The following is a 16115-nucleotide window of genomic DNA, read 5'->3' on the forward strand; positions in this document are numbered from 1 at the left end:
CTGCTTTTATGGTCAGTCTCGGTCTACAGGGATACATGTACGGTTAACGGCAGACTATCTTCAACTAGCGCAGCCCGCTTGTCAATCTTCGCTCTTTCGCGTAGTGATCGCTTCAGCCTCGTGCATCAGCACGTGTGGAGAGATGCTTGTTGTTTCTTAACTCTCTCATTAAGCTTCTGCGCTCCATCTGAGTTCTCCATGGTCTGTTTGACAGACTCAGTCAGAAACGCGATGCAGCTGCTTTTCACTCTTCAAACCGTAGCCAGTGCCATCACAATCGCGGCTGCCGCATCTCCACAACCCACTCCTATTCCTCCACCGACTGGAAGCTATTACGTCGGCGAGAGAAAACTAGCCGTCGCCCGGACAAATCCTAACAACTTCACGTTGCCCACAAACCTAATATCAGACTTCCTCGCCACAATCTTCTATCCAACCAAAACCGAAGGCCGCACCGCGCCATACCTCGAGTCCGTCACCGCTCAAGAATGGGCACAGGTTTATAACATCTCTGTCGATCTCCTCACCTCCTTAACAGCCAAGCTCGCCATCGACGCTCCAGGACTGAGTAATGCCTCGCAATACCCGACAGTGTTCTTCGGTCCCGGCGGTGGAGGCCCGCCAACCGAAGTCTACACAACCTTATTATCGGACCTAGCCTCACACGGGTATAATGTCATTGGTATCGACGATCCTCACGAGCAGCAATACATCCGATGGCCAAACGGCACGGGATACTACGGTTCGGGGGCCGAGGACGAGACGACCGACGAGACAGTGTACGTTCGATTGGCAGAAACAACAACCATGATTGACAGACTCGATCTCGTTGAAAAAGCTCTCGGAACCAAAGTCAATCGTCATCTCCTCGGGACTTTCGGACATTCTGCCGGTGGCGACGCTGGTCTTGCGAGTATGCTATATGACCGACGAATTCTCTCGAGTGTAAATCTTGATGGTCCGTTCCAGGGAGGTCCCTTTGGAGAAGATGGGACCACTGTGCCTGATTTCAAACGGCCTGTGTTTCTATTCGGAACGGGAGTTCACGAAACTACAGCTGTTGATCCGACTTGGAATGAAACGTTTCCTGTCAATCAGACTGGGTACTGGAGGGAAGTGGTTGTGAAGGGGTCTCTGCATATCGATATGTCGGATATTACCTTTTGGAAAGATACTGCAGGTGTTCATTCGGCAAATCTGGGCCCGATTGACGGAAGGAGGATGGTCAATATAACGAGGACTTGGACGAGAGCTTTCTTTGATTATACGCTGTTGCATTGTCGTGAAGCTGGGAAGCTTTTCAATGGCCCTTCAAGTGACTGGCCAGAGGTGGAGTTCAAGGCGGGTTCGAATGGGAGTCATCATCATTGGTGAAGGACCTGAAAGAGTGGAAGGCTTACCAGAATTGTCATTCAGCTGCACCTGCTTGTAGACATTCTCTCGAGCTCATTGAAACGTTCTTACAGATCCCTTCTCCAACTGCCTCGAATGCGATCAGAAGCGCAAGGCGCTCAGTCTATCAACGAAGTGAAAAACAGTTGCGGCCGCAATATTGGCATCGAAGCTCCCCCACGCCTCGTAGTGACAATGCTACATAGTCTCGAAGAGAAAGGTTAGCAAGCACTCGAGAAAATACCCTGGCCCCTGAATTCGACTTCTGTCAAACGAATCAGAAGTCTTGGCCCCGATATTATAGGCATTGCATCGCCGCGACTTCTGGCACCTGTCATAGATCTCAGTTTGGAGACATAAAACCCCCCCTTCTTCCTGCTCTTCAACTTGATCTCGAATAACCGCCATGACCGGCGTTGAGATGGCGCCTGCGGGCGACCAGAAAACACACGAGGACGGAAGTCGACCGCGAGCGCAAGCGCAAGCGCCGCACAAAAGAATCACTGGGAGTTCCGCTCGAAGTGGAACATTCATCCCCGTTACTCCTAACCCGTCTATGCAGCTTGGATTGTAAGTAGCAGTACAGTCGCGTGTGGAAAGTTGGAGAGATGCAGTTCCATACCTTCCCCTTGGACTGGAATGAGGAGAGCACAGTAAACTCATCTCAAACTGGCCTCCGAGGTGCTATCAGCGCTTCGCCGCCTATGTGAGGTACACGTACACTACATGAGAGGATATGAGTGTAGCAGGGTAAACGAGCAGAGGCCACAGTGAGTGCACGGCGTCATTCTAAAGAAGACCAACTTTCGAAGATGTCTGAGATTTCTTCAACGAGACTTCTATCACAGGTTTCAGAAGTCTTGGCTCTGAAAAACACAAACCACTTGTTCGTCCTCTCTCGCCCAACTCTCTGATCATACCGCCAGCATGACCTTCAGCGTGGATACCGCTCCAAGAACAGTGGTCCACCCGACGGCCACGGCCGCTGGAACAAGATCACATGGACGAGGAGACGTACCGCCTCCGCAGGACGACGTAATCGCTTCAATGCTTGGTGTGGATGATGCTCGCGCCACCAAAGCGCTCTGCTGCTATCTCAGTTGATATCCATTGCAGAGAGGATGTAGGGAACTGCACTGCACGAGGCAGATGCACCATATAATGGCGATTTTTGGCACACATGTCATATGTCGTAGCCCAGAAACATAAAACCCCGTTGTTCTTCCAGTCTCCCTCCAATTCTTGACAACAGCCGCTGGCCTTCGTGGCCACGATTGCCGCGGACGCCGCAACAAGATACGCGAGAGAGGAGCGTCGCCTCCTCCACGGCTCGAGCGAATCATGCCAGTCTGTTGCTGCGTGTGAACGACGTCTGCTCGTTCAAAGCGGTCTGCCGCCGTCTGAGGTGACCTAGAGTGCATATAGGAAGCGATTAAGGGGAGAGAGACAAGAGATCGCAGCAAAAGAGGCTCCGTTGCAGCACCCGAGGGGCGAACTAACCTATGTAAACGTTCGTTTTCAATGGCCCGCGGCCAAGCAGAACAAAAGCAACCTCGCCTCTTCTCGCCCGCCCTCGCGCTCCCGCCCCCATCCCCAGGACCATGCCCATGACATCTAAATCGATCCCATGAACAGGCCCTCCTCCACCGGAGAAAGGGGGCGAGCGCGGTCGGTGCTCGCCGCAAACACCAGGTCCGTCTCCAGGGCGGCACCCACCCACACACAAGCGCGCGACAAGAACTTGAAGCGGGAGCAGAGGCGCTCCAGCCGGGATCGCAGCGCCTTGAGCTGCTCGAGGAGCGTCTGCAGCTCGTTGAGCCGCACGCAGAAGCCGCCACACGCAGCGTTCTCGCACTGCGGGCAGCGAGGCGACCCACCCTCACGGGCGCCGGTGCGCGGGTAGTTGTCTCGGAAGGCTAGCTCAATGGCCTCGGTGAGGGTGTTGTCGACATCGCGCCAGGAGATGTCGATGCGCGTGCGAATCTCCTGGTTATTGATGGTGACGGAGATGGGGCGGATCTCGAACGCGGCGACGACTTGCCAGCAGAACTCCATGATAAGCTTGACCACCCGGTCGGCGTAGAAGGCGCGGTCTGTCTTGGAATCACCTTCTGGGCAGGTGAAAACGGGCTTCATCTGGTTGCAGACCGCTGCCAATGCTGTTGAAAGCAGCTTGAGGAGCTCAAAGCCGGCCGCATTCTTCAACACGTCGTTGCCGCTTTGGTTCATTGCGTTCACTTCATACATGATCTTCTGTACCATGTCTTTGAATGACTCCCGGGCTGCGTGCTTGACCAAGGCAACCTGCAACGGTCCCTCGTCTTGGTGGCGGGCCCACGGTGGGAGAGTGTCGGTATCATCAAGATTGCCGTACGCTGGCGGGAGGCCTCGGACTTCCTCGGCGGTCATCTCTTTCATCTTAACAGCTGCCATTTCCTGGAGATCCTCCTCGGCGGCATTGAGGAGATAACGACCATTGTTGACTTCTGCCTCTAGACCACTCACAGTCATTACGGAATTGTTGAGCTTGTGCTGGAGCATGTGTGCATGTGCTTTGGCTGCAGCTGCGGCGGCGTGGGCTTCGAACAGCTCCACCTTGTGTTTGGCCTTGAGACCGTCCATATCGCGATTGTGCGTTTCCGTGAGTGCGTCGGTTTGAGATTTGTGGGTGGCGTTGGCCTTCATGCGCCGGGTTCGCTCAGCTTCCACTTCTTTTCTGCAGGCCTCTTTCGTAGCAACCCTCTCCAGCATCGCGTCCATACCAATCTTAGCTCGCGATGCTCTAATCTGTTGGACGTTGCCTTCCATGGCAGCTTTCTCGTTCTGTGCCTGCCGTAGTCGCTCCTTGGTTACGGACAGCATATCGCAGGCGGCACGCAGCGATCTGTTCAAATGATCGACGTCGTCGGCCAGATTGTCGATCTTCGTATTTGCATCAATCAGCTCCTCCTCTAGACTTGGCGGTGCAATACAGAATGTGATGTCTTGCTCTAAGTCCTCATCTTGTGCGTGGTTGGAGAACGGTGGATCAGGAGCGTTCAGACCAGTCGATGGTGTAGGTGAGCGGGTGTAGGTGGTGCTGGATGACGGCCCTGGCGATGCGTCTTGCTGTTCGGTGGGCTTGCTCGTCTTGCCTGTCAAGATACTCTCGGAGCCGTTGGGCCAGGTGCTGGACGAAGGCATGGATGCAGCATTGTTGGCTATGGTGAGTTTCGTCTTTAGACGCTTGGAGGGTTTGGTGGTGAGGTCTTCGACGGGCATGGAGGATGAGGAGGATGCTGGTGCGTCGACAGGCGTGGTCGCCTTGCTCTTCTTCCGTTTGGACATGGTGATGGCGTCGTCGTTGTGCTGTCGGATCTTCTTGCGAGAGCGCGTGTGGTTGGGATGGCAGCGATCGTCGTCGCTCGGCGGTGGTTGTGCTCGCTTGCGTTTGTGCATGAAGCTCTCGCGCGAAGAGTGAAGGGTCGGCGAGGGGAGACCGGTGTTGATCGAAGAGAGCGGAGGACAAGTGCTGGCGGGAGCTTTCTGGGCCGTGGTGCTGTTCGAGGTTGCATCTGTCGCCTCGAAGTGATCAGGCTGCATCAGGCCATTGCTCGAGTCCATGTCGAGAATAATGCAGTCACCCGAAGTGACGGAGAGAATAGTATCGTGTAGAGGAGCAGCACAGCGAGCAGCAGGTGAAGTGGGATGCCATCAGCCTGGAGACTTGAGCTTGGGGAAGTGGAGCACGACGCGCTGTGCCCTGTCGATCATACATCTCTACCGCGTCCCAGGACATTGAACCACCGTCAGATGATTGACCGGACACGTTGATCTCGACACTTCACAAGCTATACAACAAGCTATTCCGAGCCTCATATCGAGCTTGTGACGGTAGATAGTCGAGAGTCAATCGACGCCGGCGTCGCAACACTGAGCTCACAGTCCCCAGCTTTCCCGACTCTGGGGCGATGATGCAGGTCCTACCGTCTCACCATGGACCGAAGCCATCGTATTGACGACATCACCTCCGAGCCGGTCCAACAACTGCTCACTGAATACCCGACGATCGTCGCGGCCAAGCTACACGTTCTCGACGAGGCTCGATACAACACTATACCGACCGCTCTCGCCGCACGCGACGAGAACTCCTTGACGAAGCAAGAAGTCGCAACACTTGTCGACTGGAAGCTCAGTCATGGCACTTTTCGACCGACCCTCAAGAAACTCGTCGATCAAAATAGCGACGACGATATTCGCTCAATCACCACCGCCGCATTCGAGTCCTTCGCACAAGATCCACACGACAACATCAAGTCGAGTCTCACTACCTTGACGCAATTGAAGGGCATTGGCCCTGCCACCGCCTCACTCCTCCTCTCAGTCTTCGATCCCGAGCGTGCCCCTTTCTTCTCCGATGAGCTGTTCCGATGGTCGATGTACGAGGACAAGAAGGCCAATGGATGGGATCGCAAGATCAAGTACACTCCCAAAGAGTATCTTGAGCTGTTCGAAAAGATACAACAAGTACAGAAACGACTGGGAGCAGCAAAGGCCGTGGACTTGGAGAAGGTCGCCTATGTGCTAGGGAGGCGTGCTACCGGAAAGAGCGTGGGCAAGGATACAAAAATTGACAACGAGACTGCTTCGAAGTCAACTCATTCGAACTTGAAGCGAAAACCAGAGCACGAGGCCGAGGTGAGATCGGAACAAAAGAAACAAGGAGCAAAAAAAGCGAAAGTCTCGGTGACAAAGGGCAAAACACCAAACGAAGGAACACGGATATCCGCCAGGGTCAAAAATCGCAAGACGCGATGAATGATTCCAATCCTTGGAGACTTTGCCTGACTGCACCAAAAGTTGAACATGTGCAAGCGTTGAATGACTTGCAACGCATCCAGGACCAATCTCGCGCAGCAGGCCTGTTCGACACACGACATCAACATGTCCGTACACTCAATGAGACCTTGCCCTCGGATGAAAGCAGATGTACCGTCAAACCAGAGCCCAACATATCATCATGCTGAGGCAATAAATCAGCTGCCGCGAATAGTGTTGTGAAACAGCTGAAGAGATACCATGCCAATATGCTGCCGAGCAGAATTTGTGCGTCCCTGGTGAGTGACTTGGTGTACGCGTCCACTGATGATGTGTGGAGATTAGTGTCCCAACTGTTGTCGTGATGCAGGATCGTCAACAACAACAATCATCACCATGCCAAGCATGCGGAGCTGGGTGCAACAAGGCTCGCGATATTCCCGAACTCGGGTCGACCAACAACGCCGGTCATCAACACCAGCTGAAAACCGCATTCAAGCAAATCGTTCCTCAAGCCTGCCTCATCAAACTTTTCCATTCAAGATCGAACGCTATGCAACCAGCTCGGGACCCGTCTTCGACCTCCCATCTTCTTATGGGACATGAATCAAGCAACGACATATCTACCCGAGTTCCTGACGAAGAGATTCAAAATATCGTTCGTTGCATCGAAAGTAGAACGCGTGGCTTCCTTGCGGCTCTCAATACGCACGACTTCGATCCTTCTTCGCCTCCATGGCAGTACAAGTCCCCCGAGTTTCGGCACGAAGGAGGATATCTTTCTCCAAATGACCTGGACTTGCAAGGGTATCTGGGATTGTGGCGACACATAATGACCGCAAACCCAGAGATGTTCTGTAGGATAACCGACTTGACGACGTATGTGGACCGGGAAGCAGGCTATGCGGAGGTGTTCTGCAACATGGAGACTACCGGCAGACCGAAAGGAATCATCCGGACGAGCGTGGCGATTCTGGAGTTCAGATGTGAGAAACGCCGGAAGAGGGACGCGGGTGAATGGCTATGTTTCCGATTCAGAGGCGCGCGAGGCGTTGATGGGGCAGCGACTGCAGTGGGAGAATGACCGCTTCGACGAGATGAAAGCATTGCATGTGAGCAGCGATGATGGCCAGTGTCCACGAAACGAGAAACGGCACGGATCCGCGACCCCGAAGATACAACAGACTGGTTGAACATTTCAAATTTCTTCCAACCTTTCGGCCAGGATAGTTGCTTGAGGAATCGCTAGATCGTTGCCTGTGGACCGCAATAAATCGACCGCACGGACTCTGACATCGGACTTGGGCTCAGCAGTGACGCCGACGAGCATGAGTTGCCAGATCAAACCGTACCCACGAGACAAACGAAGTATGGCCGGTTCGCGCTTCCCCGATAGAACAACTTTGTTACTGGACAGCGTCTCCGCCATGGCGACATTCGCCATTGCAGCCTCTGCATGCGAAATTCCGAGAGGTGGAGACAGAACGTCGAATGCTTGCGACTCAATCTGTGTCTGTGCCTGGCTGGCCTTGTAGAGTTCCAGTGCGCATGAAACTCGACGAGGCGTGTTAATCAATATCAAGTTTTGATACTCGTTGATTGTGGCCAGGGAAGTCTTGAGCTGCGCCGCCCAATTTGCAGAAGCAGGAGGAAGAGAACGTGCAATATTCCGGATCAGAAGATGCACCATGATTCGATATGCACAAAGAGCATGGTATATGTTTTGGTCTTGGAACGTGTGCCACGCTTGAGTCGGCGACTTTGGCGGCAGTCGCTCCGAAGCAGGAAGATTGTATGCGACATTCCAGCACTTTCGTTCGATCAAGACAGCCAGCTCCGAATCGAGGTCCAGCATACCTTGGACGGCCTCGTCGACATTGATGTTGTTGTTGCTGTATTCGCAATAGCAGTCGGTGACTTTCAGTCGCACCTTGTGGGCTACCCAGATCGATCGACTATACTCATCAAAATATGGGGTGCTCAAGTCAGTCAGTCGATGAATGACGCTTGGAATGCGTGAGCACGTCCGCAAGCAATAAGATACTACGTTCACGCATGCCTGTATGAACAGTACACGACCGTGGCTAGTACGCATTTGGTCAGCACCTCGAGCACCGAGTAGGGCTGCGCATCCATGGATGTGAGCAGATTGATGAGCAAAGGCCAGTGGCGTATCGCTTGCCGTGTCGTACCCGCACAGGATCATCACGGCGCGTAGTACATCGTCAGATTGGGCCGTACTGGGCATGGCGAGAACTTCATTGACGGCTGCCAAAGAGGCAGAGTAGTATCGGCCAGCCTCTACCCTCATCCGAGCGGAGTTGTGGGCGACCGCGCACGTGGCTGACCCAAGCGCCCTCATGCAGGTGATCAACACTGTCTGTTGGCGGGAGAGGGACGGTTCGCTTGTCAAGGCGCAGACAGCTGCCGAGCAAGCGTTGTTCCGACAGAAATAGACCAAGGCGAAATCTTCCACGGAAGGAGCCGATAGTGTACGTGGAAGGCAGGTGAATAATGCAAGATCCCTGGGCACATGGCCTGACGAGGATCCTCGGGTTGTTGGCTTGGTCGACTTTGCTGCAGACGATGGCTTTTCCAAATGCTCCACAAACAGCGTGTCGATGTCGTTTCGATAGCCATGGCACGCCGTCCCGCTCCTTCGACATTGCCCACAAGCTGGTCTCTGTAAGTCGCACTTGGCGACAGGTTAGTAGGCCTTCAGGCTTCACCTTTCAACAGGGATTCAGTTTCGACCCACCCTGCGCCGTTTCTGTCTGCACTCATGGCACGCTTTGCTGGGCTTTCCGCGATAGACCATTGCGAATTACCATCGATACCATTGCCGTCTTAAGAGAAGAAGTACCATGGCGTAAATGGTATTTAGCATGCAGTTCCAGGCTGTTGACAACAAACTAGGCACGACTCGCCGAACTATCGTGGATTAGAAATTCGTCACTAGGCCCAGGAAGGAATGCTGCTCGAGGACGCTAGACCAGGTTTCTAAATCCAAATTGCATTTGGGGGCCTATACCGGTGAGCTACTTCAGCCTCGCGACGTTAAAATATCTCCTCCCTAGTCGAGGTGCATATTAGCTGATCGATTCGGCAGCGAAGAACCCGCGCTTCGTCCAGGAGCCTACCACGGTTTGATGGCGGGTTGATCCTTCAAGTATGGTTGATAATACCAGCCTTTCGGCTGAACATTGCTTCGCGCTCGCTTTTTGTGAGACCTTCCACACTCTTCGGATATCACAGCATGCGTGACAAGCTCCTCGCCCTTACCTGGGGCCTCTCCTTCCACGGAGCAAGTGCTGAGCTCATCAATCGTGCCATTTCACAATGGCTCTGGCCGTCTTGTAAGGTCCGCCAGATCATTTGCCTTGTCCGATGCTAATGTGAGGCTGCCACAGCGATCACGGTCGGGAACTATCTCTACGTAACGGGTGGTGAGCAGTATTGGCCTTCGTCAGGTAACATTACACATGGTGAGTCGCTTGCAATCCTGACATGCTGATGATGCGACTGATGCAGACAGAACCCGGTACCTATGTCGTCGATCTCACAACTTCATGGACCAACGAGACGATTGTACCTGTCGGCGGACAGCCGGTGAATAGTCCTTCGGACATGCGACCCTCCAGACAGCCACTCCTATACTACGATGCAATACACAGTACAGTCAACAGATGGGCCGGCTGGCCTTACGATGGAGACGACTACCCGACCACATTGTGGTCTTTCGAAGTCGGATCCGGCACTGTCGACTGGCAGCAAGGCGCCAACGTCTCCTCCAACGCATCTTCGTCGGTCTCAAACGGTCCTTTCGCTGCCGCGATAGCCTACTCCAACACCACCTACTTTAATCTAGGAGGCAACATCAAAGCGACAAATGCAGAAGCCGATATGACAGTTCTTCCTGGGCTTGTTATGCAGGACTTCGGCACTCACCCCTGGAGCAATGTAAGCTTCGAGCTTTACGCCCAGACTCAGTTTCGCACCCAGGCTCGCGCAGCGTATGTGCCTAATTTTGGAAGCAAGGGATACCTCGTTGCGGTGGGAGGGGAGAATCCGGTGACAGAAGCGTCGGTGTACGAGACGGGTTATGAGATGACGGATATGGCGGACATCACGCTCTATGATGTTGCTACCGGGAAATGGTATCAGCAGACAGCGGCAGGCGATATCCCTCCTCCAAGATCAGAGTTCTGTGCAGTTGGTGCTGCGTCTCAACGGGAAACATTTGAACTGTACGTCCACGAACGACGCATCCACACACCACTGCTGATCGACTCTCTTCTAGATTCGTATACGGCGGCTCCGTCAACTCCTCAGACGAAGCCAACAAGCCGGCCGACGACGGTTACCTCAACGTCTACGCACTATCGATCCCAGCTTTTCGATGGTTCATGTCCAATTCCTCGACCACGCAGAGAAGAGCTTGTCACGCGTGCAGCATTGTAGGGAACCGGCAGATGATTTCTATTGGAGGCAGGCTGGTCAACACCGCGACGACCCTCGGTATGCAGCAAGATCCTTGGACGAGCAGTATTGGAGTCTTCGATATGACTGCGTTTGCGTGGACGGACGCATATGATCCTCATGCGGCTGCGTATGACTCGCCGGATCCGGTCAAGCAGTACTATACTTCTGAGTATGAGGAGCCGACCTGGGCGGATCCCGCTTTGGCACAAGTGTTCCACATGTCGTCGAGATGTGCTTCATATTAAGTCTCGCTAATCTGGACCGTACAGACTACCAGGTACAGAACACCTCAACAAACCCCACCTCTTCACAGCCCGCAAACGGCAAGTCGAGCAAAACGCCAACAGGAGCCATAGTCGGAGGCGTCATCGGCGGCGTGGCATTCATAGCCATCTTATGCATAACAGGATGGCTCTGGCTACGCCGACGACGAAGACAGGCCGTGCCAACAGAAGAGACATATCCAGAAGATGGCAAACCACCGTACATAGATTTCCCCGAGCCTGCGGCGCCGACGTACGAAGTCGACGGAGCGGTCTACAAGCTCGCGCCGGTTGAGTTGTCTTCGAATTCGGATGCTATTGCTGAGCTTCCTGGGCATGGGGCCGGGACGGGAGATGATGCTGGAGCTGGGAATAGGGGAAGTCGATACGATGAGTAGGATTGCATGGCACTGGACAGGATGGGGTTCTGTATGCTTTGATGAAAGAGAGGGGCAATGACAACGATGTTTCTTGGCTGATCTTCAGTTCCTTCTTGCCGTGAAGGCTGCCATACCACCTCCAGTCTTCCAACTCATGAGGAGACAAGAACCCTCGGCAGCTTGTAGAGTATGTCTTCACGTACCGACCTTGTCAATATTCCTCGCCACAATCTACAGTCCTCGAATCTACAGCCACACGCAGCCGAAAAGGTTATCCTGCAGCAGCTAATTGAAGGACGGGGCAGCGCAGTGATCGTATTGTTAATGACATGTTCAGAACAAATTTGGACAGTCCACTGAACTCTTCAGCGATGTCCCTTGCTTGTCAACGACAGCCTCCAATAATAGAGAGTGGTCTGCAATGGAAACAAAGCCATCTCATCGCTCGTCCATGACTTCCACATCGACGCAAGTGACAAGGTGAAGTCGCCATCCACTTCCCCGTCTCGGGGCTCGTTGCCCCGCCCTTCCGACCACATCTCCCTCGCGTCTACAATCGGCATTGCAGCGCGAACGGCACAAGACTACCTCTTTCAAGATGTCGCTGATAAAGCTGACACCTTCCCACCCCATCCGATGTCCCTCCTTCGAACCACCCTGAAGACATCCATCCCCTCCCTCGTCAGCACACGAACATTCGCAACGACTCGGAGAATCATGGCCGATAGCAAGCAGCAGTGGCTTTGTATTCTGCCGGATGGCGCGGGCAAGTTGGAGAAGAGGATGGAAGTTCGTCCGTATGTTGATATGGAGATGAGGGGCTGGGGTTGGTGCTGACGGGTTTCCGCAGTCAGCATCTCGAAGGCGTGAAGCCGAAGTTCGCGAGCGGCCTCGTCACAATGGGAGGAGCGACACTCGATGAACCGGTGAAAGAGGGCGAGCCCATGAAGATCAATGGCAGTGCGATGATCGTGGAAGCCGACAGTGAGGCCGAGGTCAAGAAGTTGATTGAGAGTGACATATACTACACCACGGGCGTGTGGGATGCGAACAAGGTCCAGATCTTGCCGTTCAAGGCTGCCGTTTGGAAAGGAAGATAGAATTCATTCAAGAGACGATGTTGCTGATGTTGCGTATCTCTTGATCTCGCTACTTTCTCTCTGATCTCGAGAGATCTGTCTCGGCGTCTATGGACCGGTGCCTGACACCAGGCCTTCGAGTCGTCTCGAATCCGTGGAGATACACTGTGCCCCTGTCTCCTATCACCTACCACAAGCCTCCCCAGATCTTCTAGAACGCAGCAACGACTCCTTGCGTCCTCTCATTACCCGCCGGAACTTGAACGAGCGTCGAATCACTTGCCGGAACGTTTTGTTCGTGCCCTGAGCCAATACGAGCATCTTAACCGACTGGTCAGACTCGATTTCGGGGAGCTTCAGAAAGATCCGCTCAACCAACGAGTATGTTGCCAACACCTTCTGAGCAGCAGTATCGAATCTCGATTCTTCAGGAGTCTCTTGCGAGTCTTCGGCTTCATCATTTGTTGGCCGAGTAGGTGAAGATGCAGTGTTGTCGTCGGAGACGGTGTAATAGCTCACGATCGACTCTTCCATGGACGTGTCCACATCGAAGGAGTCAGCAGTATCCGCCGCGACCTCTGTCGTATCTTCTGATGTTGCTTCGACCTCATCCGCCATGGACGTGTCCGGGTCGAAGGACTCGAAAGTCGTCGCTGAGACCTCCATTTCATCTTCTGGAGCTACTTCGATATCGTCCAGCGAGTCTATCAAAGGCTCTACTTCGTCGACCTCCACCATGCTGTCCTTCCTGTCCTTTACGTCCTCTTGAGGTTTCTCGTGATCATCGGCGATGTTGGAGGGAGAGTCTTGGAGATATTGGCTTGTCATCTGCTTGGTTCGACTGCTGCTTGCCTTCAGTTAGCGCCCTTGGTACGTGCAGTACATGTGCAGACTTACCTCGATACTGATGTCTCCCACTGTGCTGTTCTCATAGACGCCGTAGATTTGGTGGAGTGCTTGCTGGGAAGTAGAAGAAGAATAGGCATGTGGTGTCAAATGAACAATAGGTGGTAGACGTGTTGCTTCACTTGAAGAAGCTGTCACATGCGACAAGAGACCTGATGAGAAGTGACGCGGAACCCCGTGACTGTCGTACTATTCACATACGCCTCGAGGCATCTGCTATGTCAACTCCGCCTCCCGAATACAATCCACTACTAACATGCAACGCCCCTGAATGCTGTTTCCTGCTGTAAAAGTCCATCTCAAAGTACTACGGCCAAAATCACCACGGCCAAGACAATAGCCAAAATAATCAACAGGCAACAGGCCTTCCCTCTTGCGCTCTTCTGATGCCGGCTGGCTGTCCTGAGCTGTTGATCCGCATCCCTCGTGGCGTCCCTCGTGCTTGTGACATTCTCCGAGATAATGTCGAGTGATTGACCCTGGTCGTGCACCATCGTGGCGACATCTCGGAACAGCTCGTTCAGTTCTGAGACCGACGACTCAATGTTTCTGATCTCGCTTTCCCGCTCGATGATCAACGACTCTTGGAAGTCCACCTCACTCTGGTCTGCGAGTCGTAGTTGCTGCTGCTCTTGCAGTTGTTGCTGTTGCTGTCCACCTTGTCCATGTGCACCGCCTTCTACGCCCTCCTGCTCCATCGCGGCTCTTGCGCTTGATGCACTGGCCCTCTGTTTCTCCAGTGCTTGTCTCTGTAGGCTCTGAAATTCCGTCAAGCTTGCGCGAAACTCTGTTCCCAGCTTTCCTGCGGTGTACTTCTGGCTGGGTCCCATGTCATGCCATCCTTGGACCTTCTTGAGGCCTTCGCCGACCTCTTTGAAGCCATCGCCTGTTTCTGACAGCAGATCTTGGACTCGTTCGCGGACACGGTCGGTTTCGCGGCGTGTGCCTAAGAGTGCGATTTGGTTCGAGAGGCGCGAGATATTCGAGGTCAGGGAGAATAGCTTGTCGGACAGTTGAGTGGTGTAGCGCTGGAACTCCGGGTCGTCCGTGTACTGTGGATCGTCCTCACGCCGCCAGGTTGTCGGCTGGCTTTCCAGGTTTGGGTTGTCTTGAAACGACATGTTGACGATGCCGGCGAGATTTTGGTGGGGATCGTATACTTCAGTTAATGGGTGCCTGTGAAGTGAAGGTAGGTGTTTAGCCAACCATCACATGACGTCTGCCTCTAGCGTCGGCTTACCTAACGGCGCTGTTGCTGCTGCTGGCGCTGCTTATGGCATCTCTTCATGGAGCCAATCAGATTGCAGTATACAGTGCGTATCAAAACTTCGCAGTATAACTCGATGACGGCCATTATTGCATGTGATTGTAGCATGTGATTGTAGAAGCTTTCACATGTTCAAGAAGTGAAGTGAGCTCCTTCACTCCTACCATCACTCCTACCATCACTCTTACCATCACCGCGCCTTCTATCTAGGATCACCGGGAAGCGTCAGGAGCTCTGTTGAATAGACTCACTTCGATGGCAGTCATGTTCTCCCCTGAGCTTTCCTCTCGATCGCTCTCACAATCACTTCTCGGACGGCTTGGACGGCTGGCATGTCTCGGGGATGAATGTCAATTCTTCGTTTGGCAAATTCGACAGATGGCAGAGCTCAGACTCAGAGAGAGACTATGGAAAAGCTCATGCAAGTCCTTCAACCCGGTACAATGCCTGGTCAGATTATCCCCCGGAGCTGGGGAGAGACTACGTTTACGGTGGCATCTTTGATGGCTCAGACGGCTTGCGAGAAACGGGGAAAGATGTTACTTTGTGATTCAAGATTCCACCAATGCTCAAGCTCAGACCTAGCCCAGAATACGATGATCGAGGGACTGCCTTGGACTGACCAGAATGCGATCCTCTCTCCAAAGTCAATGGTAACGACCACTCTCACTATCGCCCTTGGGGCGGCTTAGAAGGCTTGCAAGGAACGGGGCTAGATGGCATTTTGCGTTCTATGTACGCCTGAGTCCTTGAGTCCGTTGCCGGAAGTACGTTGACGAGGGGCCTCTGAACCGGCCGGAACATGGGCATCTCTCCGAATATTCGAGGGCGACCACGCTCACGTCCACGTCCCGACTTGCTTGGACAGTCTGCAAACAACGGGGATCGATGTTGCTTTGACTTATTTGACGGCACTTACACATTGCCGAGCTGAGGGTCTGGGTCATGGAACGATGCGTTACCAAAAAGTGTATTGATCTGGCGGAAACGCAGATCTTTCTCTCAATATCTTTACCGGACTAAGCTCTTGAGTCCAGCTCGAGTTATTTGGGGATCTGCCGTGGACTTGGGATAGCATGATTATTTCGCGACCTCATCTCGAGGCAAAATTCGACAGCCGAGCTCAGAGGCGACGGCACAAGGTGATGGGACTTTGAACTAACCTGGAGCCAGATCCTTCCTGCCGGCTATGTTTTGTGAAAGTGCCTTTCGCCAAGTGGAGTATGAAGACGTGCCTCTCTCGAGACTTGAAAACCACTGTGCCAATGATGGTGTCTCGAGATGCTTGGACAACCTGCAAGTTATGGAGATAGATGTCCGACGATCTGATTTCGGAGAAGCAATGATCAGGGCGGAGAGCATGAAAGCATGTGAGTGCCTTGAACTAAAAGTGGGTGGATTGGAATGCATGTTCATATTTTCCCCCGGGACCGCAGCGGGGCCACGCTCATATTTGCAGTTCCAGTCGCTTGGACAGCTGGCGAGTGATGGAGATAGATGTCACTCTCACTTATGAAGGAGCAGGAGACAGAGTAAATATTATGGAAAG

At 53.4% G+C, this 16115-nt stretch overlaps 9 protein-coding genes across 9 annotated transcripts; 5 read left to right on the forward strand and 4 right to left on the reverse strand.

Moving 5' to 3' along the window:
• Positions 1 to 231: 231 nt before the first annotated feature.
• On the forward strand, positions 232 to 1374 carry M409DRAFT_22830 (uncharacterized protein; the record flags this gene model as incomplete). Its single annotated transcript, XM_033806511.1, has 1 exon — positions 232 to 1374. The coding sequence occupies one exon, from the start codon at positions 232 to 234 to the stop codon at positions 1372 to 1374; it is 1143 nt and encodes a 380-aa protein (XP_033667665.1).
• A 1632-nt stretch (positions 1375 to 3006) lies between these two features.
• Positions 3007 to 4995, reverse strand: M409DRAFT_22831 (uncharacterized protein; the record flags this gene model as incomplete). Its single annotated transcript, XM_033806512.1, has 1 exon — positions 3007 to 4995. One exon carries the CDS (start codon positions 4993 to 4995, stop codon positions 3007 to 3009), a length of 1989 nt encoding a protein of 662 aa, XP_033667666.1.
• A 372-nt stretch (positions 4996 to 5367) lies between these two features.
• On the forward strand, positions 5368 to 6189 carry M409DRAFT_54566 (uncharacterized protein; the record flags this gene model as incomplete). The annotated part of the gene is made up of 1 exon (XM_033812753.1): positions 5368 to 6189. One exon carries the CDS (start codon positions 5368 to 5370, stop codon positions 6187 to 6189), a length of 822 nt encoding a protein of 273 aa, XP_033667667.1.
• A 269-nt stretch (positions 6190 to 6458) lies between these two features.
• Positions 6459 to 7273, forward strand: M409DRAFT_54567 (uncharacterized protein; the record flags this gene model as incomplete). Its single annotated transcript, XM_033812754.1, has 2 exons — positions 6459 to 6488; positions 6530 to 7273. The coding sequence occupies 2 exons, from the start codon at positions 6459 to 6461 to the stop codon at positions 7271 to 7273; spliced, it is 774 nt and encodes a 257-aa protein (XP_033667668.1).
• A 114-nt stretch (positions 7274 to 7387) lies between these two features.
• On the reverse strand, positions 7388 to 8437 carry M409DRAFT_22833 (uncharacterized protein; the record flags this gene model as incomplete). Its single annotated transcript, XM_033806513.1, has 1 exon — positions 7388 to 8437. One exon carries the CDS (start codon positions 8435 to 8437, stop codon positions 7388 to 7390), a length of 1050 nt encoding a protein of 349 aa, XP_033667669.1.
• Positions 8438 to 9445: 1008 nt separating this feature from the next.
• Positions 9446 to 11332, forward strand: M409DRAFT_22834 (uncharacterized protein; the record flags this gene model as incomplete). Its single annotated transcript, XM_033806514.1, has 5 exons — positions 9446 to 9545; positions 9600 to 9674; positions 9725 to 10436; positions 10490 to 10902; positions 10941 to 11332. 5 exons carry the CDS (start codon positions 9446 to 9448, stop codon positions 11330 to 11332), a joined length of 1692 nt encoding a protein of 563 aa, XP_033667670.1.
• A 699-nt stretch (positions 11333 to 12031) lies between these two features.
• On the forward strand, positions 12032 to 12414 carry M409DRAFT_22835 (uncharacterized protein; the record flags this gene model as incomplete). The annotated part of the gene is made up of 2 exons (XM_033806515.1): positions 12032 to 12111; positions 12165 to 12414. 2 exons carry the CDS (start codon positions 12032 to 12034, stop codon positions 12412 to 12414), a joined length of 330 nt encoding a protein of 109 aa, XP_033667671.1.
• A 162-nt stretch (positions 12415 to 12576) lies between these two features.
• On the reverse strand, positions 12577 to 13379 carry M409DRAFT_22836 (uncharacterized protein; the record flags this gene model as incomplete). The annotated part of the gene is made up of 2 exons (XM_033806516.1): positions 12577 to 13240; positions 13291 to 13379. The coding sequence occupies 2 exons, from the start codon at positions 13377 to 13379 to the stop codon at positions 12577 to 12579; spliced, it is 753 nt and encodes a 250-aa protein (XP_033667672.1).
• Positions 13380 to 13598: 219 nt separating this feature from the next.
• Positions 13599 to 14420, reverse strand: M409DRAFT_66356 (uncharacterized protein; the record flags this gene model as incomplete). The annotated part of the gene is made up of 1 exon (XM_033816904.1): positions 13599 to 14420. One exon carries the CDS (start codon positions 14418 to 14420, stop codon positions 13599 to 13601), a length of 822 nt encoding a protein of 273 aa, XP_033667673.1.
• Between the last annotated feature and the right edge of the window lie 1695 nt (positions 14421 to 16115).

The sequence above is a fragment of the Zasmidium cellare genome (assembly GCF_010093935.1).
Source record: "Zasmidium cellare ATCC 36951 unplaced genomic scaffold M409scaffold_17, whole genome shotgun sequence".
NCBI lineage: Eukaryota > Fungi > Ascomycota > Dothideomycetes > Mycosphaerellales > Mycosphaerellaceae > Zasmidium > Zasmidium cellare.